The sequence below is a fragment of the Brachionichthys hirsutus genome, unplaced genomic scaffold, assembly GCF_040956055.1.
Source record: "Brachionichthys hirsutus isolate HB-005 unplaced genomic scaffold, CSIRO-AGI_Bhir_v1 contig_863, whole genome shotgun sequence".
Classification (NCBI taxonomy): Eukaryota; Metazoa; Chordata; class Actinopteri; order Lophiiformes; family Brachionichthyidae; genus Brachionichthys; species Brachionichthys hirsutus.
In genome coordinates, this window is record NW_027180390.1 from 161,361 (window position 1) to 187,097 (window position 25,737).

Genomic DNA, 25,737 nt, shown 5'->3' on the forward strand with positions numbered 1-25,737 from the left:
TGTCTCTGGGCCGAGGACACAGTTGAAAGGTCATATCACAGCTTCAACAGGGAGACACAATCATTCATTCATTCATTCGGTGTATTGGGAATTAGTAAAGCTTATGGCAATTATTTTGAAGATGACTATTCAAGAAATGAAATCTCAAATCATGTTCGCCTTTGTTTCAAACACATTTATTGTATTATGTAGCAAAAATAATTGTAACCATCAAATTTGTCTTAAAATTAATCACTCTGGCCAGTTCATTTCTGGTGCATTTGTGGAACCAATAAATGTACATGGAAATGTTAAACACCTCATTTGGTCGGATGTAACAGTAAACAGGAAAACAAATATTCAAATTCAAATGTACCCGTATTAATGAATCAGATTTTTCAACATATTCAACACATTCTAATGTACTGCTCTGTAACGTGTCTGTGGAAAGCAGTAAACAGAGTATGGAGCTGAAGATAAGAGAGAAAAGAAAAGAGGAACTGATCAGATCAATAAAACTCAGAAGAGGGACCCCCGAGGGAAGAAGAGGGGCTAGTTGCCATCTGGCATGTCCAAGGTTTACTCTGTCACTGTAAAAAATGAAGACAATCTTTTCATCTCCTCAGTGTGCAAGGAGATTGGGAATATCTGCACATACCTAGAAGCTTAAACCTTTTCTGCACATAGACGTCACTTCTTTGAACTTGTTTATCTCTTACAGTACGTTAGAAAGGAACGTTTGCAGGGAGATTGTGGATCACATCCCCGGGTGGTTCGTGCTCCTCTGCTGCTGCCGTTGCTGTGTGCCTGACAGGTGGTCTCTTCTTCCTCCTCAGAACATCACTGGTAAAAAAAAATAATAAGTAAAACAATGGTCACATGTTGAAGGTGAATGTAAGATCATGCACAACGCTGTGAAATATAAACACGGGGCATAAATACACACACACACACACACACAAAGACCATCTGTTTGAGTGGACCGAGGATGGGTGGTCTTGGAGATTCACCGTCTCATCTCAGGTTCCGAGAAAAGGATTGTATTCCAGGTGGCTGGCCCTGTGGATAAATGTGTGTGCGTGTGTGTGTGTGTGTGTGTGTGTAGGTGTGTGTGTGCCCATGTGTCTGAGTACACAGAGTATGGAACTGAGGATACGAGAGGATGTGAACTGTGTCAAAAAAGTAGACAGTTCACATCCCTCTTTCAGTGAAATATCTATACATTTTTGTTTCTCTTTTTCATTATCGTGAGAAAATGCCGAATATTAATAAAAAAAAATATTTTATCATAAAATCAGCAATAGTCATGTTTCCATTTATGTTGCTGCTCTTGTATTTAATGTGTTTTGAGCACCTCTGTCCGTTCTGTTTTCCTTTCAGTTGATATTCGAAATCACCTTCTTGGTATCATCAGCTTTTTTTTAAACACTCGATTTCAGATGGAATTAATTGCACTCTTTTTTTTGGGGGGGGGGGGGGGGGGGGGAATTTAAGAGGCCATACTGAAAATCTATTTTTGGCTTTAATGGTGACTCTAAATATGATTTTCTGTCTGTCTGTCTGTCTGCCTGTCTGTCTCTGTCATTCATGCATTATTTATCCACCCACACCAGCGCCTCTCTCCTGCCTCCTTTGCCCTACAGTCCTTAGTCCTGAAAGGGTTTATCTAAATCACTGTCTCATGGTGATGATACAAGCAGCAACATTATTCAGTCTTAAACACACATGTGCATAATGGTCAGATAGAGAGCAGCACCCACCGTGTTTGAGGGACTATTTTTCCGGGATGATTGAGGCGCAACTCAAATTTAGGCACAAACGTTTCCTTCATGAGGGCAACAACAATTTGGAATGTTTTTATTAGCAGCGAGGGGTTGAATGGTTCACCGAACACTCTCTCTCTTTATCAAATTTTATAATTTCTGACTCATGAAAATGATCTACCGGTACCTGATAATAATCTGAGCCTGTTTTCAAGGGGGGGTAAAATAAGAAAATATTTAAATGCAAGCCGGACAACCTGGAGAAAACCCACGTAGACACGGGGAGAACATGCAAACTCCTCACAGAAAGGCCACAAGTTGGATTTGATCCTGTGACCTTCTCGATGTGAGGCAACGTCACAACCTGCTGCGTCACCGTGCCCAGGTGAGCTCAGTTATTATTATTTTTTATAAAAAAAACCCACACAAGAGAGAGAAATTCACTCAGTGACGACCATGCACAAACATGACAGACAGTCACAACATTTGCTCGTAAACCTTGTCATTTTTTTTTTCCGATCAACCTGCTGCTCTTATGCACAAAACACACCAAACATGATCAGGCATGATCAGACGTAGGACAAGACATGCTGCTGGGGTTATATCAGGCAAACATTTGGCCTCAGGTGTTATCCCAGATTAAACTGAGTTGCTTTTTATGCATAAAGGCAGCAGTGTTATCTTGTGATGTGTCTAAATTTGTGCAAATGAATGATATGTCTGTGTGCAAGAAGAGTGAGCACAGCAATCACTTTTTTATGAACCCTTTGGGGACTGGGTTGTGATGGAATGAGGAATTCAGGGCTAGTGAGAACACACTCTTATCCAACATTTGCTTTTCACTTGGCTCTTGAATGTGTACTGCTGCAAATAATTGGATCCAAACCTGTGTGGTGTTCAAATGTATAGATAAAATGTACATTTGCCCGAGACTGAACTATAGAGAATTAATTAATCTCATTGTTTGAAGTTGCTGAAGAGAGGGCGATATTGATAAAACATATTTAATCAGGATTAAATGCATTTGCTGAGGTCTGTCTGCTACATCCTAAATCGATGATTACTGCAAGACTAAATTTGTCAGGATAAATAATATATAAATTATGGTGGTATGTTCGTCCGCTCACCAAGAACATCCCGGGATGTTATGCTGATAAAGAGAGAGGCTCAAGTGTGTGCGTGCGTGCGTGCGCGTGCGTGCGCGTGTGTGTTTAGTGGGCGTGGAAAAGGAGATGGCCTCTTCCCCGACGCCTCTGAGGTGAGCGTGCCTGACATATGTGCCCAATTGGAGAAAAGCGCACGGAGCCGAACATCCAATCGGCCAGTCTCGGCGAGTTTGCTCCCCGTTTGGATTCTGCTGGCGATCACAGAATTCGGATTTGCAAAAGACATTCAGTAACGACAAGTCACTTGGATAATTTCTTTTTTATTTTTTTTCTAGAAGTAATCTCAGAAGAAGCGCAAGGACGCAGCGATGAGAGTCCGGTAGGAGCCGCATCCTGCTGCGCTGCATCCGATCTGACTCTCCATTGAAGACACAGGGCAGATACAGGATGAACTCCGTCTTCATAGCAGCGTTACTCGGAGTGGTGAGTAACCTCTTAAAGTGTGAGTTTAATGTTTCTCACACATTTACCGTGCGTAAATCCCTCCAGTGTGCGGACACTAAATGCTAGATAGTGCAGAGAGTTTGTTATAAACTTCAAAAACAATGTGATGATGATGATGATGATGAATATATTTATTAGAATGTTAGAGTACAAGTACAGTCACACAGTAGCATGTATTACAGTACAAGTACAGTCCAGCATACTGTCTTAGAGGAGCATTTCAAAAAAGCCCTTGCGGTCTTATTTCCGTTGAAAGTCCTTCGTACATAAATCATCGACAATTAACAATACAAATAAAACGAATATTAAATTACTCAATTGATGCAAAATAACAATAAAATAAAAATAAATTACGCCACAGGTGCAAAATAATTAAAATTAAAAAGACACATAATATGCACAAGGTAGGTGGACAAGAAAGGGGGGGGGGGTTGATCCGAAGAGAGTCGTGATGGTGCCCCCCTGAAAGGTGAATTTGCATGGCCATTTCGAATGAGGCCAAAGAGGTGCATGTTTTGAGGGCAGTTGTAAGTTAAGTCTAAGTGAATTTTTGTACCATAACTGACTTAAAACTCAAATGTTACAAGTTTTTAGTCCATTTTTGACGCACTAACCTGAACCTGCACCTGTCCGGACGTTGATACTTTATATTTGCACTTGCTGAGGGGGGCAGTTCCACCCTTCTCAGTAACACATGGTGCTACAGGAAGGACAATACCTCAGCAGTCTCACCAATAACCCGTTTGTTCAGCGATGAGGCTTCCAGTGACCTCCCTGAATTCTTCCAACCATGCAGTCGAAAGGTACAGCAGGAATCTCAAGAAGACACTTCTAATGAGTCACATGCTGATGTGATTCTCTTGCTTTGATGCAGGCCCAGGAAGCAAAAAATATTTTCATGCATTGTCTTCTATATCTCGCAGGACGTGACCATTCCAGGCTAGGTGGGGCTGCAGGCCCGGCTAGGTTCTGGTTTAGAAACATGGCTGCATCCGTGATACATGACAGCTGCACCCACTGATGGATAAGCATCTCCTGCTGCCTCAGCACATGCAATATTTATACAGGTCGAACACCACCACCCCCCTCCTTCCACCTCACCCTCACATCGTCTCTCCCCCATCCATCTGTCTGTGCTTCACACAGTTGATTAGAAGAGTCAGTCCGTCCATCTTCAGCCACTTACTGGTATATGGATCCGGGTTGCAGTGCGCCCCAATCCACACCTCCTGGAGGTGGTGGATTGATTTGAAGGGTGTTAGCTGCAAATGCCTTTGCCACCTGTGTTATAGCAGCAGTTTGAGTTCACTTTAAATTGGCCCAAGCTTATAGGCGGGCTTGTATAGTGGAACTCTAATGGCTTAACGAGTGCCGACAGCTGAGGTCCAGAGGTTAAGTGCCTCCAACTGAAAATTGACTGAAGCATTAGTGAGATTGGTTGGAGCAGAGAAGTTATGTGTCCAGATGCTTTTGTGCATGACTTTGCATGCACTTGCCGCCCTGCTATACACAATGACCTTTGTGTTTTAGCTTTGGGGCGATCAGTTGACAAAGTCGAAGATCACAGTTTACAAGATCCCCGTAAAACCAATTACAGGAAACATTCCAGTAGAGCAGCAACTCGCTGGGCACCCTGTTCTTTTATTGTGCGAGTTTTAAATCCTATTACCAAATAATTAATCTGTATGGACAGCTCAACGTCTCTGGGACGTTCTGGTGTTGCACCCACACCTGGAGCTAGGGTGATGGGGTCAAACAAAACAAAGCAGAAGCCAAAAACCTGACAGCTCCAAGACATTTCAAAGGTGTCAGACAGACATTTTGGAGCAGGTTTGTTCACATGTGAGGTTGTTTATGCATGTGTGAGAATGCATGTAGGCCGATGGGTGTGGACAGTGTGGGCCTATAAGGGGGCAGCTCACACAAAGTGAGAGAGGGGTTAATGTGTGTGTGTGTGTAGTGACAGATTCGATTAACCTCAAACTGTTCATTGCCTATACAAGCCGTGTGCAGGAGAGAGTGCTGCAGTAAATTATCAGAGCAGTCTCACTGTTTTAAAGATCTTATCATCAGTCGTCAGGACAACTAAATAAATATCACGTTTTCATGATTCACATTTTTATTGGTCATGTGAGATTTTGTATTAAAAAACCTTTTTTTTTGCAATAATACAAAGGTTTCAGGGAACAGCTAAATATTAAGACGGGCATGTTGCATGAAACGTCCAAATCAAAGGCCACTGATACATTCTTGAATATGGACCGCATACTTAAACAATACCATAGTGAATGTAAATGGGCCATACCACCATCGAGATCCTAGGAGGGTGTTTGTGATTATATTAAAGCTGACTCAGAGGAGCCTGAGGGGACACTTGATGTTTTTTAGAACATTCCAAACACACCGGAAACCCGATGATTTAAAGTTGAGTCCAGCTCTCAATGGATGCAGATACTCTGAATTGGAGCTGATTGTGTCGCTCTTACAACTTGAAAAGCACGCAGAGAGCGCTGACCTCTGCCAAGCAGGTCATTCCCCTCCTAATTGGATTTAGACCATCCACATGGTGATCTGGATCATCACCAAAAGGTTCTAAATTGTTCTTGGTATCTATATACGCCAACCATGAAAAGTAAAAGTGAATCGGAGTTGATGTGTACAGTATTTGTAACATATTTTTGAATCTGTAAATGGAGTTTTCAATGTTAAAATTTAATATTTTTTACTGACTCCATTATGGATCCGATCCGGATGGAATTCGGTGGTGACAGAGATCCCCACCCTACATGACTGTGTCAAATTCCATAAAAAAATCGTCATTAATCATTAGTCATTAACTTCTGATTTGTCTATGAAAGCAGACCTCTCTGGTTTGGTGTCAGAGGGCGCTGCAGTTATCACGGCTTCCTTAGGGGATAAAGGTGTGCTGAAGGTAACAAAGACCTGTTATTAGCATGAAGTGATATGAAGGTCACGTCAACTCAAAGGTCTCAGGTGAAGACAGAAAGTTGCTAAAGGCCAAAAGTTAAAGCACTCAACAGGTCAATGTTTGAAGAATGCAGACAAGACATACTCCATCTTTCTCTGTTCTAAGTGTGTAATACCATTTGCTTTTATTACTGTATCCGTGTGTGTGACTAGTACTCACAAAATACACATATTTGATGCAGGATTAGAAAATGATTTCCAAGCTTTTTGTTCTGCGATCATTTAAAAATGACAGGTCCCAGGCATGTTCTGATGGGTATAAGCAGCAACTAAAGTGTGACTTTTCCTCCGTGCTTTTAGGAAACTGATGAGGATTTGGCATTTAGTATATATTTACCTCCACCAAGGTTATGTTTTTGATGCCTTTGTCTATTTGTCTGTTTATATTAGCAGGATTACAGATAAACTACTGGATGGAGTTTAAAAATACACATCAACATGGGAATGAAGCTGGAATAACTGAGAATTCTGTTATTTTCCCAGCCCACCATTTGTTGCACAATCCTTTATATCTGTCTTGCAGCTTTTTGCTGGCTGGGAAAGCTTGCGGCTTCTTAAATAAATTTAAAGGGAATGGAATATGACTTGAGGAAGAAGAAAAGAAGAAACAGTCTTATTCACTGAACTCTGTTTATTTATGTGCTTTTCTTTTTTCCCCCTTTTTTTTTACAATTTCAGGCCCAAGAAAGTGGTGAAAATAAAGGAAAAGCACTTATTTGTTGAATTGCTTATTTCAGAGTGGTATAACGTTGTTATGATTATGACAATACATCCATGTCAGCAATCCTTTGTCCCATTTTAAGTTATTTCTCTGGTGTTTGGCAGGTTGGGGTTCTGGCCAATAAGGAGGATTGTTTGTCGGGCCAGTACACAAGAAGCGGTGAATGCTGTCTGCAGTGCCAACCCGGTGAGGGCGTCATCAAACCATGCGGAGCCACACAGACCGTCTGCTCCCCCTGCCTTGACAGTGAGTCGCACACAAAAAACAACTGTTTGGTTTTCATGTACACAATTTATAAAGTCTGAGTGATGCAGAAGCACAAGAAACGATAGGTACATTTGAAGAGAGCAGAATAAGTAAGTAAGCCCTACGCCTAGATTCACACACACATGCTCATCGTGTCACGTGTGTTTTGATGTTTTGGTCATGCGGCCGTGATTTAATGCACAAAAGCATTAAATTGCTTAAATTGACAATCTATCTGTAAGTTATTTCTCCTCTCATATATCTTCTCTTGTACTTTCGGGTCAAGCAACAGTTTTGATATTTTATGTCTGAGTCACAAGAATCACGCGGGATCGTAAATTACAATGATTCTTCACGGGTTACGATCCAGAAACCGTGTTGGATTGTAAAACCGTTTATAAATCCAGCCCTTGATGGTTTATGTAGTTTTTGGCAAGCATCTTGTTTTATATGACATTAATAGTTTTATTAAGTTAACATTTTCTTTCCTGTAGAAGTCATAGCCATTATATTTGTTGAAGGAAGCACTTTATTCATGGCTGTTGGCGGTGTTTTACACAATCCTCTACAATAATAAATGTTAAATGTAACTTTGACTTACTATCTTAGAAACAATATTTTTCTATATAGTAGTTTGTAGTCAGCTTTATAGCTGTCAATGATAATAGTAGTTGCTGCAGTATATTGGTCTAAAGCAGATATCGCAGTGATATCCTTATCCTTATCTCCCAAAAGTATTTGGGATACAGGTGGTCCTCGACTTTGGGCATTTATAACATTTTAAACTGGAAATCATTATTATTATTAACTAACACAGACGAACCTTATCTAGCATAAACGTACAGTGTTCAACTGATTCAGCTGCATGCTAGCAAGTAAACTAAATGCCAGACTTAACTGTGTTTCAGCATTACTGGCCTCTTCATGGCCCTTACCATGTAGGGAGAGCGGCTGTGTTGGGCTGCAAGACTTCAGGAGAGCGATGTTAAGAGGATAGTTCAGTGGGATTAGTTCCAAATGTTGTTGCAGAGAGAAAACCGCAGAGGAGATAATTATAATTAGATAATCAGGCACATTGCATCACAGTAGTTAGGTTGGTAAGCAGTGACGATTTTGATTTGGCCAAAAGTCACTGAAGGGCTCAAGTGGATATTTAAGGACTTCTGTCAGAGGCACGCCTCTGATTGAGTTGAAAACAAGTCCAGGGACCAATGGAGTCTGCAAATGTCAGACTCCACAGCCAGGTCGTATATGTTTCATAGGGCTTTCCTTGCATAATCTCCCACACTTTCCTGAACCCAGACTAGGGAGAGGTTGTAAACCTCTCTGGCCAGTGAAGGATTGCAGATCACAAACCAAGCAGCTCCAGAGTCAGAAAATGATTCAGAACCAAGGTCATGGGAAAAGTCAAAAAGAATGTAGAGATGTAGGAAAGCAAAATAATGTTTTGTCATTTTCTTGTATTTGATGGAGCTTCTTTTGAGATTATATCTGTTTAATTTCTATTAGACCTTCAGCTACGGCTCAGAGGTTGTTGTTTTCTGTTGCATGATATGGAGGTTTTCAGTGTGGCTATTTTTCAGTCTCTGTGCTTCTTCTGTCCAGACATGCACAAACACAGTTATCGATGTGCTCTCAAAACTTGTGAGGCCAGACAAGCTCTCCAGCGATATTTTAAGAACACATCAAACATATTGATTAGATTATGATGCAGACTCAAGCGGAACTCTCTCTCTCTCTCTCTCTGTGTGTGTGTGTGCAAAAGCATTTGAACAGCTGCATATTTTGTATCTCAGACATCACTGGGTTATTTAGTCTGAGACTAAACTTCACCTGAAACATCGTAGTTTAGCAACTTTGACTAAATATAAAAGTTCTGTCATGGTTTTAGCATATCAATGATGAATTGTCTGAGGTTGTAGTAAGGATGGTAAATACAGACTTTTTAAAGTGTTTTTTTCCCCTACAGAGATTAAATTGTATTTCTACAAATCTAAAGAAGGGATTAGAAAGCCTTTTTTTTTTTTAAGAAAGCTCCAAACATAGAATGTGTAACTTATGTTGTTTCAGACATGTAGCCCATTCTTAATCTAATCTGCTCATATATACATTTTTAAGAGATGGATATTTAGTTTCCAAAAGGCGTTCAGGCTGCATCTGTCACAGATAGTTAACAGGGGTGTGACTGATGTGCTTCAGGGGACTACTATTTTAAACACATGGAGGAGTCTGGATGGATGAACAGATGAGTTGAGATGAAACAGAGCATGTACAGCTGTGCCGCTGGAATGAAGACATGGAGAACTTCTCAGCTGACAGTTAATGGTTCATAGACACACAATTGTACACACAGAAGCAGACACAAAAACTCACGTACACACTAACCTCACGCTGAGTGGGTAAAGTCAAGAATCCTTTTATGGGTGTTGAAAACAAAGCGAAGGGGTGGAAGTTAGGCCAGAGTCTAAAGTACAGTTATGATAGTGTATGCTGAACCCGCAAAAGACCATCTGCCTTCCTCTCCTTCAACTCCCATCCATGCTGCAGGCTGGCGTTATTAATGTATTGACTTGCATTATTGATGCATGGCATTATGATAATGGATCTCAGAGCACTCTTGGGTAGGAGGGGGTTAGGGCAGTTTTAAGTGTGTGTATGTTTGAAGAGAGGGAGGGCAGAAGATAACAGGGAGGTGGGGGTAACACTGTGACTGGACAGGCCCACATACAAGGTTAAGGTCAATAGATTGTCCACTTCCTAAAGATATAGTTTAGAAAAAGGAGAAAAAAGATGTGGTAGGTTCCAAATAAGCATTTGCTTCAACCTACCCCCTTTCGGTTTATCAGGGTCAAAAAGCCTTTGAAATATTATACTTTGTCTCCGTTTCATTGAAAAGTGAAGTGAAATAAAATTCATTCATTCATTCATTCAAAAATGTAAAGAACTCTACCAAGATGCACAAATAGATTCAGCTCGAATGACACAGACTCTCATCATCTGCCCATTTGTCTCGGAGTCCATCGCTCTTCATCGCTGTTTTAATCTCTGCATCATCAGAGCGCTGGTAGGCTCATGCTACACACTGGAAACATGATATGAGACACTGAGCTACAAAGGGTCTAGACCCCCCCCCTGTCTCCTACCGCACACAGTTATGGTTGTCTCCTCAGTTTCCACAGTGGTTGGTTGGTTGGTTGTTTTCTTTAGAGTCACTGATGCCAAAATGTGTTCCAAAAGAGTGACCCTGCATTTTGAACGGAATAATGTGATTGGAGGCATGCGACTGACCTTTATGAGTGCTGATTGGTATCAATTGTTAAACAAATCATGAGTGAGATTAAGTTGGTGGTGAGACATTCTAAATGTTTTAATACATTTTTCATCTATTGTTTAGTTCTGTGTATGAGTTAGGAAAACCTACATTTGAGAAAACTGTGAGGAACCTGACAAAGGATCAGCTGTAATTGAAGGACATGGAATTTTAAAAGGATTAAAGAGTTACTGTCAGAGCTCTTTTTTCAAGCATATAGAATGTTATGTTACTTTCATATTATATCATTCTATTCTCCCATCTCTCTCTCTCTCTCACACACACACACACACACACACCACACACTGCTCTTACAAATAGGTCTGTTGCATAATTTAGTGCGTTTCCCAGTTCTCTATCCAGCCGAAACACAATTCCATAAAACATGCAATATTGATTGTGTCCTCTACAGACAAATGTGTCCGAGGAAATCACGCAGAGCTACAAAATATTTATGAAATATATGTGATATATGCAAATGTTCAACAAAAAAACCTAAAAAAAAAGATTTTAATACATATGTATATTTTTTTTGGGTTCCTGACCAATGTGAACCCACTGCAGTTACATACACACAAGGAAATTACACTAAATACGGTAGATCACATGCTTTTAAATCCAAGTAAAGATGCATATATGATGTATTCTAGTATCTGAGGCTGGTAATTATTAAGTTATTATTTTAAAAGGGGAAACTGTGTTTGTGACTATTTTATGTGTCTTGTGACTAAGCCAAAAAAGTGCAATGAAAGATACAGACGGTTTAATATTTAAAATGCAATTGCAAAAATTAATCTGAAATAGAAATGTCTGGTTTGTCTGTACGCAGCTAAACTGTGCAGGCAGTCAATTTTCTTTTTTCAAACATCTCTTACTTTATGATAAGTTGAACACAAGATAGAATAAATGCATTCTCCTCTTGAAACACTTTACAAGCAAACACTTAAGGTACTGGTCAAAAAGCCACCATTAGAAAGTCATTAAGAGATATCATCTCCTGACCTTAGATGGATTTGTGGGTCTTACTGATGGTAGTTTAATGTATACATAAATGGTCCTCTATTAAAATATTTAATATCACTAGGCTCAGATTATGAGAGGACAGTCAGTAAAGGTGAGGTGTTTAATGCAGCACAGGTCTTCTGAGTCTGGCCCATTCTGTTCCAGCTGTGAAATTCATGCTGAACTGATGGATAAAATCAACCCAACGCTTCATGTTTCTTAATCTTGTAAAATCTGTAGTTTTTTGATGTAATGGTTTTTTTTTTTTTCATATTTTACAGTCAAATGGACAAATGAAAAGATTCTTGCTCTCTACAATTTGCTCAAAATGACATGACCGGTGTTTATAAATGTGTTCTACAAAGGATGGCTAGTAAAACAGAAGTCTGTCAGATGAAAAAGTAAAATATCCATTTTCTTTCTTTCAGGTGAAACCTTCTCGGAAAACTTCAGTCATACAGAAAAATGCCAGCCCTGTACAGTATGCTCAGGACTGATGCGCATGAAGGCTCCATGCACAGACTCAAACGATGCCACCTGCGTGTGCAACTATGGCTACTACATGAATGAACTCTCACAGCGTTGTGAACCTTGCACCAAATGTCCCAAGGGCCAGGGAATGTTGTACAGCTGTGATTTTGACCATGACACGGTGTGCGAGGAGTGCAACGGGGACACGTACTCGGACCAGGAGAGTTCACGAGAACCCTGCATCCCATGTGGCACCTGTGATGAGGGACAGATGTTGAATCTCTGCACCTCTGTCACCGATACGTTTTGTCAAGGTAGGACAGTACGCTCACAGGTTCAATCGCGCACTCTCCTAGTTGAGCTTTGCTCTGTTCAAATATGGGGGAGCTGGTCAAAGAAAAGTGTGATTTTAAATATACAATACATAAAACAGGAAACTTCAAAATCAGGGCATCTGATCTGTCTATTTTAAGATGATAAATGACCTTGTCCTTAGATTTAATTGGTCAGCTATTCAGCAAACGACCGTGGTATGACCGTATCTAAACACTGTGAAAATATATCACGCAGAGGGGCCCACAATGATCTGCGTAGAATCTAGAGTACGTGAGCACATATTCACTATTGAGTATGACAGAGACAGTATGATTTACTGGGCTACCACATCGTTTTTCGCATAATCAGATAATCTCCGTCCAACATTGTACAAATGATTGACCCATCGACATAAATGCCATGGCAAAGCTGGTCTCATTGTTGTCATGGACTCATCCCTCCCAGAGATACAAAGACCACACTCTTTCCACATTGAGGCTTTCGAAGGAGGTCATATCTCTGAGTGGAGCTCTGAATTTCTTCTATATCATTGCACCCTTTGGGTATCATACGCCGAATCACAAATTCCTCATGAATACAGTCACTGCTCATTCCAATGACCTGATGCCTCACAGATTAAATCAATGCTTTTGTGTAAAGACAATGAAAGGATTCCGTTGATCAGCCATGAAATCTGGCAGGGCAGCGGTTTGAGAGATGGTGTTATCACAGTGGGGCAGAGAACAAGCTTCAGGCTAAAGGGATTCTTTTGTGCCTCTCCCATGGTCCCATTTGGCCTGTGGGGGCTATCACTTTTGCCCATGAGGCTACTCGAATGAACAATCAATGAGGAAAACAGACAGGGAAAATCGAAAAAATATGTTTTGACTCTTTAAACTTTCTTCCGTTTTTGTCCCGTGTTGAGCATCTGTGAGTTCACATCCAGTAATCATGTAAAGGATGTTATCTTATAGATAACAATGGAAATGTTGCTTCTTGAGCTAAATCTGTTTGTGCATGTGTTTGAATCAAGCTTAGAGATCTACTCTGGAATATATCTCCAGTGATAGTAATCCAGGACAAACTGGAAGTCTCCTGAATCGGTTTGAATTCAGAGGGCTGTGACACTAGCTTAATGGCTTTCATTGATTTATAATGATTTATAACGCTTGCTCTTCCAGAGACAGTTGATAGATGATTCACCCTAGATGGAAATATAAGGAGCCAGACCTCCAGTACTAAAACATCCTTTAGATAAATCCAGTTTTCCTCAGGGTGAATTGCTTGCATGACGGCTCGTGAGTTGCTGTGTTTGGGCTCCATCATCATATGTTATTCCTCACTCTAACCTAATCATGGGCTCTGTGTTTCTAATGTAATGTTTTTACTGCATTATCAGTACTTACAAATCTGTAGAGCTCCCAGATGTCCATATCCATTAGTATTGCAGAGTCAGGCGACACAGGGCCGAAGGCTAAAAGCTGTCAGCGGGATGAGGGGAGAGGGAGGAGCATACAGAAGCAACTGCCTGTGAGGACAAGTTGTAACTTGAGATATTGGAGGCAGTCAAGGGACGTGAACTTCACCTTAAATGTACCAGAGATGATCAGAAATTATTACTGAAAAGAATCACATTTTAATGTAGGCCTTGGATTGAACCCCTATGTGCATTGTAAGGTGAAAATGGTGAGATCTCTGGTTTGCATTTTGCAAGTAAAGATAATCAGCAGCTTCATCTCTCAGAATGTAAAGCATGCTTGCACTGCCCAGACTTTGATTTAAGGATCTGAAGGCAAGATGCGTATCTAAAGAAGTGCAATATGACTTCCACGCTTCTGCAGGCCGGCCAAGCAAGGCCAGGGGTTGGAGGTCATGGGAGTCTTGTATTTGGAGGGGTTCTTTGTGGGAAGATCAGTCGGTATGAGTATCCTCTGGGGATTTGCACTGATCAACATGGCATAATTCCCACAATGCCTCCAGGGGTCTCAACAACACAAAACAAGTAAAGTTGTTTAACCACTTTAAGAGTGATGTCTACTATGTTATTGTGTAGTGATACAATCTAATGTTGAGTGGGCCAATCATGTCTGCTCGAAATTATGAAACTACTTAAGCATTTAATTTCTAGCTGATAATATATTTTGAATACATTATGATGTTGTCTGGGGTTTAATGAGGAAATGTAAACTAACATATCTGGAAAGTTGCAAAATCTTTATCTCCTATTTGTTTATATTTGTTAACTTGTATGTTTGACTATTAGTCCGATGCATTCATGCTTAGATCCTGTTCCTCTTTTAGACTGCATGTGCTAACCTATAACCCAAAGGTTGGGTTGCAGCTCCTGTGGCAGCAAAGGCAGCGGGTTGCGGTTTGCAGCAGCAGCACATGTGCAGAACTTTGCATTATTCATGCACATATATGTTCCGAGCGAAAGTTTAATCACATGCATGCATAGAGACATTGCAGATTGCATTGATAGTCCTTCCTGGTCTTCTGGACCAGAATCAATAAAATTACTTACTGAACATTGAAGGTCTAACACACTATATGGATTACTGAAGGATGAGTGGGCATCTTTTTGTGAGGAAGCAAGAGGGGGAAGGGCAATATGGCCGAGTGCATTTGGTTATTGACTTGATAGGTGAGTAGGAGGTGGGAGCTATTTCCTTCCTGAGTTTGGTTGACCTTAACGATTGACAGGCTGCCCTCAATAAATCAGAAAATCCAATCTGCTAACCAACCCCATGCATATATCACTCAGAGCCAGGGCACTTTAGATAAATTAGGACAGAACGATGAAGGACAAGGACATTTGGAAGGAGAGGTGGTTAATTGGACAGTGGTTCTAAGTTTATCTTTTTGAAATGGCAACAGTCTGTTAGATTTTATTAACTAGAGCCAGAAAGATAACTAAAATAATGTTGCCTCTATAAATTGGTTGAAAACACCATCTCTGGCTGGCCTTCTAAAGTTTTCAAGTTCACTCCTTTTATAACCACATACTTTAATATGCACTTAATGGCTACTTACAGTATAAAAGACAGCAAAAAAGATCAATACTCTCAACAGTAGATGATCCATGATGTGTAAAGACACAACTTTTTTTTTTTTTAATGTACTCCAGGGTGCAGATTTCTGCTTTATTGCCTCTAGCGATTGAGGGCTTCATGTGATCAGTGCAGTTTGTTTATTTGTTTGCTATTGTGTTTGTGTGTATTTAACCAGGATAATGGCACAACAATTTAATGCATTAAAAACAATTGTAAAGGTGGGTCTTGTCGGAATAAGTGATCAGATTTTGATGCTTAGGTAGAAAATTGTATGGAACCTGTATTTAAGCATTTTTTAATGCTTGTACAATTCACACAAGATGCATGTGTTTGGAGGTGGGAGGAAACTGGAGCACCCAGAAGGAACCCATGTAAACACGGGGAGAACATGCAAACTCCACACAGATTGGCCTCTTTTCTCTTGCGCTCGATGCACACCACTACCAAGCTTGCTGCCCAAAGAAGGGGTTTAATAAATTGCCAATTGCAGCAAGCATCTGCCAGACAGAAAAAAAGGAGGCGACAAACATGAAAAATGACGAAGGCTAAAATGCTAATGGTTTCTGGTTTCCAGCATCCGAAGCATTTCCCCAATAGCTGTGAAGAACCCCCAATCTGAATGTGCATAAATAATTCACTGTCTTTGTTCTGCACAGTCACTCATTGTTAGACTACAGCTTGGTCAACACACATCTCCTGACTAATATCTCTATGACTTGGCTCTATGGGCTCAGTTGACCTTCTCACTTTAACCCATTTGCTCCCTCCTCCACACAGAATGGTCATTGTAATGATGACTGAAGTTTTAAAGTTGACTGTGTCTCTTTATGTGCTGCCAAAAAAAGACTCGACCCCTTGTGGTCATGACTCATTATCCTAAAGCAGTCTGCCACCCCTCGGGAATTCAACCCTCAACATTCCGTTGGAAATCTTCGAAGGTGATTTGGCCAAGGGTGACCACAACACTTGCACTTTCGCTCGTGCCGTTCATTCATGGCCACAAATTATGTTTTGTCACTCGAAGGTTTGTCCCATAATGTATTCACAATTGATATTGGAGGAATGTGCCTTGGCAAGCCAAGTCTTTCTTTGGGCATAGTTTGTCTTTTTATCTGCCATAGCAGTCAAGTGTACAGAAAATTTCATAAAATAAACAAACAAGAAAAAAAATGAATTAAAAACAAGCTATATATATAGTCTGTAGCTGTATGATTAATGGTTTTGGTAAAATGTTACAAGTTATTTACAAATGGGCCATTACGGTGACGCAGTGCGGCGCCGTTGCCTCACAGTAAGAAGGTCACAGGTTCGAATCTGACTTGTGGCTTTTCTGCGAAGAGTTTGCATGTTCCTCCTACCGTGGTCTCCTACCGGTGGGACGTGCCTTGAACACTTCACCAGGGAGGCATCCTAAATAGATGCCCGAGCCACCTCATCTGGCGGAGGAGCAGCGGCTCACCCCATCTCTAAGGGCGACCGCCAGCCATCCTACGGAGAAAGCGAATTGGTTCTTGACTCCAAAATAATCCAATGATCAATGCTTTAAATCTGATCTATAGGCTACTGCTGAATTTAATCATTCAATATTTAAAAATGTCACACATATTCCTTGTTAGAAAGTGAAAGTAACTTCAAAATAATAACAAAATAAATCCATCGTTGAGCTATGCACCCGATGGTTGATAGTTGAAGAAAAGAATTTGACAGATGAAGCTTGAGTGCCGAGAGAGGGAACAGATGCTGAGAACGTGGCCTGGTCGATAAGAGCGATGGAGTTACTCCTCTGCACTCTCAGCTTTCTCTGGTTGACCTCTGCGAGTGCCGATCACATTCTGCCGCAGAGCAGGCACACACTCACACATAGGCGGGTGCACACATGCACGGTGCATCTAACCTACAAACATGCATCCACTTTCAAGGGTGTGTCAGAACTTGTGGCTACAATAATGAGATGGGTCATGCAAGGTAGGAATCGTGACAGAGGCACCGAGAGAAACTGTGGGAAGAGATGGTGAAAGGGAATCAACGAAACTGGGGCAACTGCATTCTTTACTCATCTCTGCTTGTGCTTGTTGAAACAATATACCGGTACCATAAAATGGGTTGCCAACGGTGAAGGCATCTCAATGTTTTTTGGGCAGGGATTGGCAGCAGTCACGGCTGATCTCAGGTGTAATGGCTTACATTAAAGACACATCGTGGCATGCATCGGAAGCCCCCCCTTCCCTCCCTCTTTGAGTCAACCTTTAAAGCACATGAAATAGCAGCAACACCTGTTTTCAAGAGGCTGGAATGGTGAGCTAAACCCAGGCGTGGTTGCTACCCCACACATACAGTACAAACCCTCTCCTTGAACTCAAATCGCTCAGACACACACTCCCACTGTTTGGATTTGCACTCATGAGAGAGCACAGTGCAGCATGTCTTTCTTTATGAGACTTTGATGTTGACAAGTAAACACATGCTCAGATTTCCATCCACAAGGTAATTCTTAATAGACAAAAGTCATGAGGAAAATTCCCGTAATTCCCCTAACAACCGAATAATGCTTAATATTAAATATAGCTAATGGTTTGTTGACAGGAGTTACATTTGTCATTCATGTAGAATGGACACAGAGCATTCAGGTTTGCACAACTATAATTACTTCCACCAAGGATGTTGTGTTTTTATTGCAGTTTGTTTTGTTGTTGGACAATTAGCAGGACGATACTGGATAGATTCCTGTTGGGGTGTGGTGGATCGTTTTCTACTATCCTGAGCATTGTGCATTTTTGATACGTTTCCATTGTATCAAAAAACAATTGTTCTGATTTCCACAGAACTTTGTGGAGGGGTGAGGCATGGGAGAGGCAAGTATGTGTGGGATGGTTTGGCCTGAGAGGGAAACCATCTAGTCCCCGAGTGTCCGTATTTCAACATACTGTTTCAAGTTGTGATGTCTGTAAAAACCCGTTTCAGTCATCTCTGATAAAAAATCAGAGCACTTTCACCCCTAAATGTCTGAGCCACGATCCGGACAAAGATTCCAGCTTTCATTACATTCTCTATCATTGATCCAGTTTGTTTTGATTTGAGATTATAAGTTTGCAAGTGTACTGAAGAACCTTTCGAGACATAGCTACATTCTATTGTCATCATCCACTTGACGAGTGACTGACCAGAACGACGATCAGGTCATCATATAAGGGAATATTGTCCTTCTCATTTTCTGATGGCATCACACATTTACATTTGACTGCTGCAGGCTGTATCCCCCCCCCCCCCCCATTCTTTAAACCTGACACTCTCATCCTCACAGGATGTCAATAAAGGTGTCAGCTTTCGTGTAATTTATTTCCTGTGGGATTTTGATTTCTTATTGGACTATGAAATGCCTCATCTTCCTCTCCCAATGGCTCATTTGTAACCCTTTCCTTTTTTTCTTCTCCTTTTGTGGCTTTCTGTTTCTTCCTGTAATTGATCTGAAAATGTGTTTCACACTTGGAACAAATTGAACCAAGGTTCAGTTTTCTGGTCAGTTTCATCCAGATATCCGGATCACTTATGTGTCAGATTGACCTTGGTCCAGGGACGTTTTAGTGCATGAAATCTTTGGTCCAGGCAAAAAAAGTTACATACCGTAACGGCTAAGCATCCTTAGTTGAATGAGCTAAAAGGCTGCCTTAACCTATTCAGAGGAGAAACATCTGATGAAAGAACAAAATAGCTAAATCATGAATGAAATCCATCTAAAACTAAAAATTAATGGCCATCACCCCCAATTGCCTGCGGGCCCATTTGATGTCAGCCAAAAACCAGTGGCACCTGCAGGAAGGAAACAAAGGGCACATGAAAAAAGAAGGATAGAGAGAAACTACTTCTTTCAGATGACTGTTACCGGCTAAAATGGAATTTCCTGACAGGAGAGAGCCACAGTGTGGAAAGTGGTGCTGTGGATAGAAAGGATTGAATGATAAAGAGAGGGAGGAGGCATTTGTGCTGGACAGACAAGATTTCTGTCAATGAATGGATGGTATCTGGTTTCCTTTGTGTGTGTGTGTGTGTGTGTGTGGAATGGAGAAAGACGGACAAGCTATGGTGATGGTTTTGGGTTTTTTGTATGGATACGTGTGGAAGGACAAGAAGCCATTTGAAGCGCATCATCAGCTTATTTTTTTTACTTAAATGTATGAAAGTATTTTATGTATTTTGCATTGCAGTACTTCAACATTTTCGGAAGATGTAGAGACAGTGTCAGAAAATATAAAAGTTAATATAGCAGAACCAAATGTTTTATTTTTTTTATTTTATTTCTTTATATAGGCCTATTTCAAAACCCGTCCAACTAGAGATGCAAGTATGGAATGCTATTAGCAACCAACATAACCTTGAGCCACGAGCTTTGAAACAAGGTGCAGGGTGAGCTAGATCCCTCTGGATCATAAAAGCCAGAGCTCAATAACAGGATGTCATTACGTGTAAAACGGTGGACAAGTCCAGAGTGCAAGCTCTTTGAGGTAATCTGTGAGGTCACTTAACACATCATGAGGAGGCTTCACTGGCCTGATAAGTCATTGCAATATAATCTAGGCAGGCTTTGATGCTAATTACCATGGAGCAAGTCAAAGTATGTATGACAATACTTGAAACCCAAAACAAATGTCACATCTAAAAAAAAACAAAAAAAAAACAATTCCTGTAACAGCTTTTAGACTTCAGTTATTGAAATGGCATAAAAATTGCTCGGAGGCATCCTGCTTTAATGGATTTATAGGCAGCCAACTGAATAGGTTCCCTGAGAGAATATTTATTATACTGTATTTATATTGATAATAAAAGTTATTATCCTCTAAATTCATTCAGCTAAAAGCCTCACATTAGCTCGTACATCCGTTTTAAATAAGCCACAATTAAAAATGTTTTTGACCCATGAGTGAAAAATAGCCGGCTTGCATCCAGGGGCTACCCTTGAAAACCAGCAGGAGAATTTCCTGTTGATGATGTGAATAACTGTAAGTAAGTGACAGGCGAGGATAGGTTTCCACATCCGCGGTCAGGAGCTAATATGTTTGCTTAGTGTTGATGGTTGGAGGAAAGTGGGTAGGACTAGATGTACCAACTTGCTCTTTCTCTCCTTAATGGGTCGCTGGGGAGGAGGGCAAACGACCACGTGATATGGGATCTAATGCATGTTGGTGTGTTTGTATGCTTGTGTGCTCGCTGTACGTGTTTGCAGCATGAGTTATATTCATTATTTAATTGGACATAGTGTTTGGAAGCTAAACAAAATGGTGATTTGAGCTTGAAAAGAGATGATTTGTCATGCATTTGTTGCCATATTTAAATCTTGGATGCCATTTTTCATTCATGTTTTCAAACTGATCTCCATCTGCTGCTGTCTCAATTAGACAGGAATGCCAGTCTTGTAATTTTATTGCTCGTCTATTGGCATCCCGATATTAAATTGCTATAAGCCGGTTTTAAGTACTCCGTACTTAAAAAGTGAAGATGTTTATACTACGAACAGCAGTGTATGCAGTAACCAGTGCTTGAATTTTTAGTGTCATCTTGGTGTCAAGACTACATTATTTATACATATCCCCTTAGACTCTATAGCCTTGAGCAGAATTGAGGAATTAGCAAATGTCCTGGTCCCGTTTTTAGCATTTGTCAGCTTGTGGTTTTCAAACTAAACCTTATTTTTATAGGTGACTGATAAAGCTCTGATTGGTTGTTTGCCGCAAGAACTCTAACATTGCATTCACATTTTCAAAACTTTAGTATGGTTTCATTTTCATTTCAGTCACCAAACTCTGGTGACTGAAAGCAGTTTATTCAGAACTTGAATATGTTTTGTCTTTATACTTATCGATAAAGGCATTTAAAAGCTGACAAAAGATAAATAACTGATGTTCTTTATTAATATTTACAGGCTGCAAATCGACCACGTTATGAATAATTTCTGCATTAATGTGCACAGTAATAATTATTACTGTGGGACCACTGACAGACTCAAGAATAATAGAGGCACAGCAGTTCTAATGGCTTTTGACCCATTGATTAAGACCAAAAAAACACTGCCAAATAATTTAAATAAATATATGTCATTTATATCCATCATGCACTTCAGGCTGAGTTCTCAACAGTTCACAGTAATTTGAAATTCTGTCTGCTTTGTGTGTGAAGTTTTGATATGAAAGCACATCTCTGAATCTCAGTGTTGTGTTTAAGAAGCTCTTAATAGTTTGAATGTACAGGAAATGATGCAAATATTGAGGAAGTTCATAAAATTGTCCCTTCATGTCGATTCCTTCTTCCCAGTTACTGGTACCGACATTCCGGTGTCCGTCACGCCTGACTTCATGCCCCCCTATGAGGAATTTTCACCAGATAGCCTCCCACCTGAAGGCCCTATGGACAGCACCACCACATCCACCACAACTACGAATGGCGACTCCCAGGAGCGGCTCTATGATGGTCTGAACGACAAACTCATACCCATCTACTGCTCCATCCTGGCAGCAGTTGTGGCCGGCCTCGTGGCCTTTATCATCTTCAAGAGGTAAGGCTAGAAGCCAAATGATGAATGGAAAAAATGTGCAACCCACACGAACAGGATACATAGTGGAAATCCAGGTGTGAACAGGTGTCACATGCATGCTTGTTGTGGCTCTTTATTAGCGGACAGGTGTAAAGAGTGTTTTATTTATGCATTTTATGGATGTTGGAGAACTAAAACGATGAAGAGTCATGATGGTTTCATCTCAAGGGGTTTTATCCTTTCAAATAAATAAATAAATAAATAATATTTCACAGAAGAAGCGGGAATTTTGAAAATAATTAGTTTTCAAGCATTTATTTTGTTAAAAAAATCTTGGTCTTTATATCAGTGTACATCCCAGTCCTAAGGCTCTGGCCAGATGGTTTAAATCTGTTACTCTGTCTATTTCTAATTCTGTAAATAGCATTTTATAAATGATAAATTCAACACTATAAGGGAAGAGAGATACTATTGGATTCTCATTACAAATTTATATGGACAATGAAATCCAATCAGATTTTGAAATTCAGCACTTTCATATTTAATGAAGTCATCTGCTGCTTTTTTGGATGACAGCTCGACGTTTTCCGGTGGACAACAATATTGACACAGAATAGCGTTCTGTTTTCTAATATACAGTGGCTTTCAAACGTATTCATACCCCTTAAACCTTTCAACAATTTTTCACATTAGGACCACACATATAAATACATTTCATTGGAAATTTAAGTGAACATGGGACACAATTGTGAAGTACAAATAAAATTATTCCTGATATCTTTTTTTAAATGTCTTTTTTTTAACAAATATAAAACTGAAGTGAAGTGTGCAAAACAAATTTTACTGATGTTTTCACCATCAATCTTTTATGATGCCGCTTAGGTGACATATTTGTGACAATGTGATTATTGTGATAATAAAAACAAATCCAAAGAATTGTAAATTGTCAATAATTACAGGTTAAAGTTATATTATGTTTTCTGTTGGACTACAAAAATAATTATGTATAATTAGAACATTTTCTTTGCACAGTTTAAGGTTTGAACATGCGGTGGCTTGCTCTATCCCCACAATATGTTCGGGTTATTTTGATTATTCTCCATTTAATTTACAAATTACAATACAGATACAGATTGGTTAAATTAACAAGTTATTTGGGCATACATTTTCCAATAGGGTGCACACTTTGGTTAATGTTTGTCTAAATCATTTACTTACACTGGTTTCTTTCTTGTGAGCTTGGGAAAGAACCAGAGCCAGGGGTGGAAGCCATTTTTAACAGCATGGACTCAACCATATGCACATTGATCTGAGGGGGGAATACTATTCCTAAATTAACTCTTGACGAGTTCATTTGTTTAATCACTTTAATATTCACTTATTAATTTTTGCTAAGTTATAATTATTTTTGCTTTGATTACTTTAAGCGCTAATTTCTCTAAATTGGTTGTGTCATGCCTCCCTCTTGTGTTAATTGAGTTACTCCACCCCTATTTAAGAATTCTCTTGGGGTTTTTTTCTTGTCTTCAGTCCTTGTTAAGTTGACCTCGGTTGGGTTGGGCCCAAATCTTTGTTATGTATTATGTGGGCCCAACCCACTTGTTTGCTCACTTGATAATTATTCTTAAAATGCATTAAATTAGAAAATTCTCAACTTTTTAAACACCTTTGTCCTTGCTTTTTTGAATGATCCACGATGGAACGCACAAACAATTATTATCTAGCTGCCAGTACTAGTTCTTAGTTGGGTTAATGCAAACATCACAACAAATACTGTGCTGAGCTTAAGTGACCTTCTTCACTGTAGTGATAATAACCACACAAATAAATATTGACTGCTAGTTCGAGGTGAGACATGGACAATGTAAAACATTTTGCTGACCTGTCAATGATCCCCACTTCCTGTTGTTCCTCACTCTATAATTGTCTGATGGAAGTCTAGAGGGTATTGCTACTCGAAAATAAAGTTTTCATTTTGAAAGTCAAAAGTTCACATGGCAAGATTAGAATCTTTTTCCCTTGCTTCATGGCTTGTTTTTTTCCAGATGGAACAGCTGCAAGCAAAACAAACAAGGAGCCAACAACTGTACAGCTAATCAAAACCAGACTCCGTCACCTGAGGGCGAGAAGCTGCACAGTGACAGTGGCATTTCTGTGGACAGCCAAAGTCTCCACGAGCAGCAAGCCCAGACTCAGGCACAGACAGGTAATACGCTGCTACCTGTGCATCAACAGAAGCCACTCCATTCACACGAAGGCAGATTGTTTATTAAGATGTAGCACTTACAACTGGGTTGCAATCACAATTTCATCATTTAAACTCTTTGTTTATCCGGTGCTTCACTCCTCTGGTAACACGTTACTTCGAATCCACAAATCCATCTGTTGGATTTTTGTACTAATGTGTTCTATAATGGGAACGCACCATGTAGACTGAACTGTTCCACCATATCAGTCAAAAGAAAAGTATTCCCCCTTGGGATTGTGGCCCCTGGCGACTCCATCCGCTCCACCAAGAATATAACCTTTCAAGTGTGCGAACAACAAACATAGATTGCAAAACCAACAGGGCTAAACTGTTTTGTTTTTTCTGGCAGCATACGGTGTTCTCGTCCTGTCTTGAAAAACCAGTTTGAGAGAACGTAGGACATTTAAAAAATCACATGTTTGCCCAGAAGATAATAAAGGAAGACCGCAAAGTGAGGGAGGAAATAGATTGTGGAAGTTTTCTCTCTGAGTTTGAACATGATCTTAATGAAGAAATACATGGAATGTCACAAGACTACTATTAACCGCTAAACATGGTTTCTGTTGTTGTAAATACACCCATTGCGTTTTAGTAGTAATTACAGGCAATTAAAAAAATCTAAAGAAGATGAAGGTAGAACCTTTCCCATATTATGTTAGTTAGTCGTCATAGAATGCCTGTATTTACAACATAAAATATGTAATCAGATAATTTCTTTACGTAAACCGTAGCTTCAAGGTAAGCATAAACTTAGATTAATGATTGAGAAGGTTGTATGGTTTAAATATCACATTGTTATCACTACATGTTCTTAGAATTAGATAACACATTAAAATATATATATAACCTGAATTTGTTCTTTTAAATTTGCAGTTGTCACCATAGATGAAGAGCCTTGTTTGCTCCTTCCTCTCCAAACCAGAGAGAAAGTAGAGAAGCTGCTTTTCAGGGGTAACGAAGGAGACGATTGCAACCACATGGATGACAGCGACTGGTGCAACTTGGCGGGCCTCCTGGGATATGAGGAGGAGCGGATCACAACTTTCCGGCAGGATGAGCATCCCGTCTGCGCGCTCCTGTCTGACTGGGCAAGCAAGGACAGCGCCAGCATTGACACGTTGTGCACGGCGCTGCGTAAGATCAACCGTGATGACGTCGCCCAGAGCCTGGTGTTAAGCCCAAGTGCTCCAAAGCCGACCGCAACTTCTGTTGTGTGACTTATGCTTAACAGCGAGCAAAACTCCTGAACCTCATCCTTCATAGCTTTCTGTGACCTCCTCTTACTAAACACGTTATGCTTCAACCGCTTAAAGCTATTCCTACTTGATGGCAGCAGACACATGATTAAATATATAAAATATCATAAATCCTGAAGAATCATTTCATATTTAATGAAGGGATAAGACAGGAAGATAGTTAAAAAAAAAAACCCTGAATGATAATGAACTTTTGTAATCAAAGGAAAAAAACTTCACTTAAACATCAGGATTTGCCTAAAATCACTTATC

At 40.1% G+C, this 25,737-nt stretch overlaps 1 protein-coding gene across 1 annotated transcript; it reads left to right on the forward strand.

Moving 5' to 3' along the window:
• The first annotated feature begins 3,280 nt into the window (after nt 1–3,280).
• LOC137914491 (tumor necrosis factor receptor superfamily member 16-like) lies at nt 3,281–25,737 on the forward strand. The gene is made up of 6 exons (XM_068758029.1): nt 3,281–3,331; nt 7,166–7,307; nt 12,048–12,404; nt 21,762–22,002; nt 24,027–24,187; nt 25,103–25,737. The coding sequence occupies exons 1-6, from the start codon at nt 3,296–3,298 to the stop codon at nt 25,444–25,446; spliced, it is 1,281 nt and encodes a 426-aa protein (XP_068614130.1). The 5' UTR covers nt 3,281–3,295; the 3' UTR covers nt 25,447–25,737.

What these genes read in the sequence shown, in the direction of transcription:
- LOC137914491 (XM_068758029.1), top strand. Translation starts at nt 3,296, where the DNA reads ATGAACTCCGTCTTCATAGCAGCGTTACTCGGAGTG. An exon ending in TAGCAGCGTTACTCGGAGTG is followed by an intron (nt 3,332 to 7,165) that starts GTGAGTAACCTC and finishes GGTGTTTGGCAG; the next exon opens with GTTGGGGTTCTGGCCAATAA. An exon ending in CCAGACTCAGGCACAGACAG is followed by an intron (nt 24,188 to 25,102) that starts GTAATACGCTGC and finishes TTAAATTTGCAG; the next exon opens with TTGTCACCATAGATGAAGAG.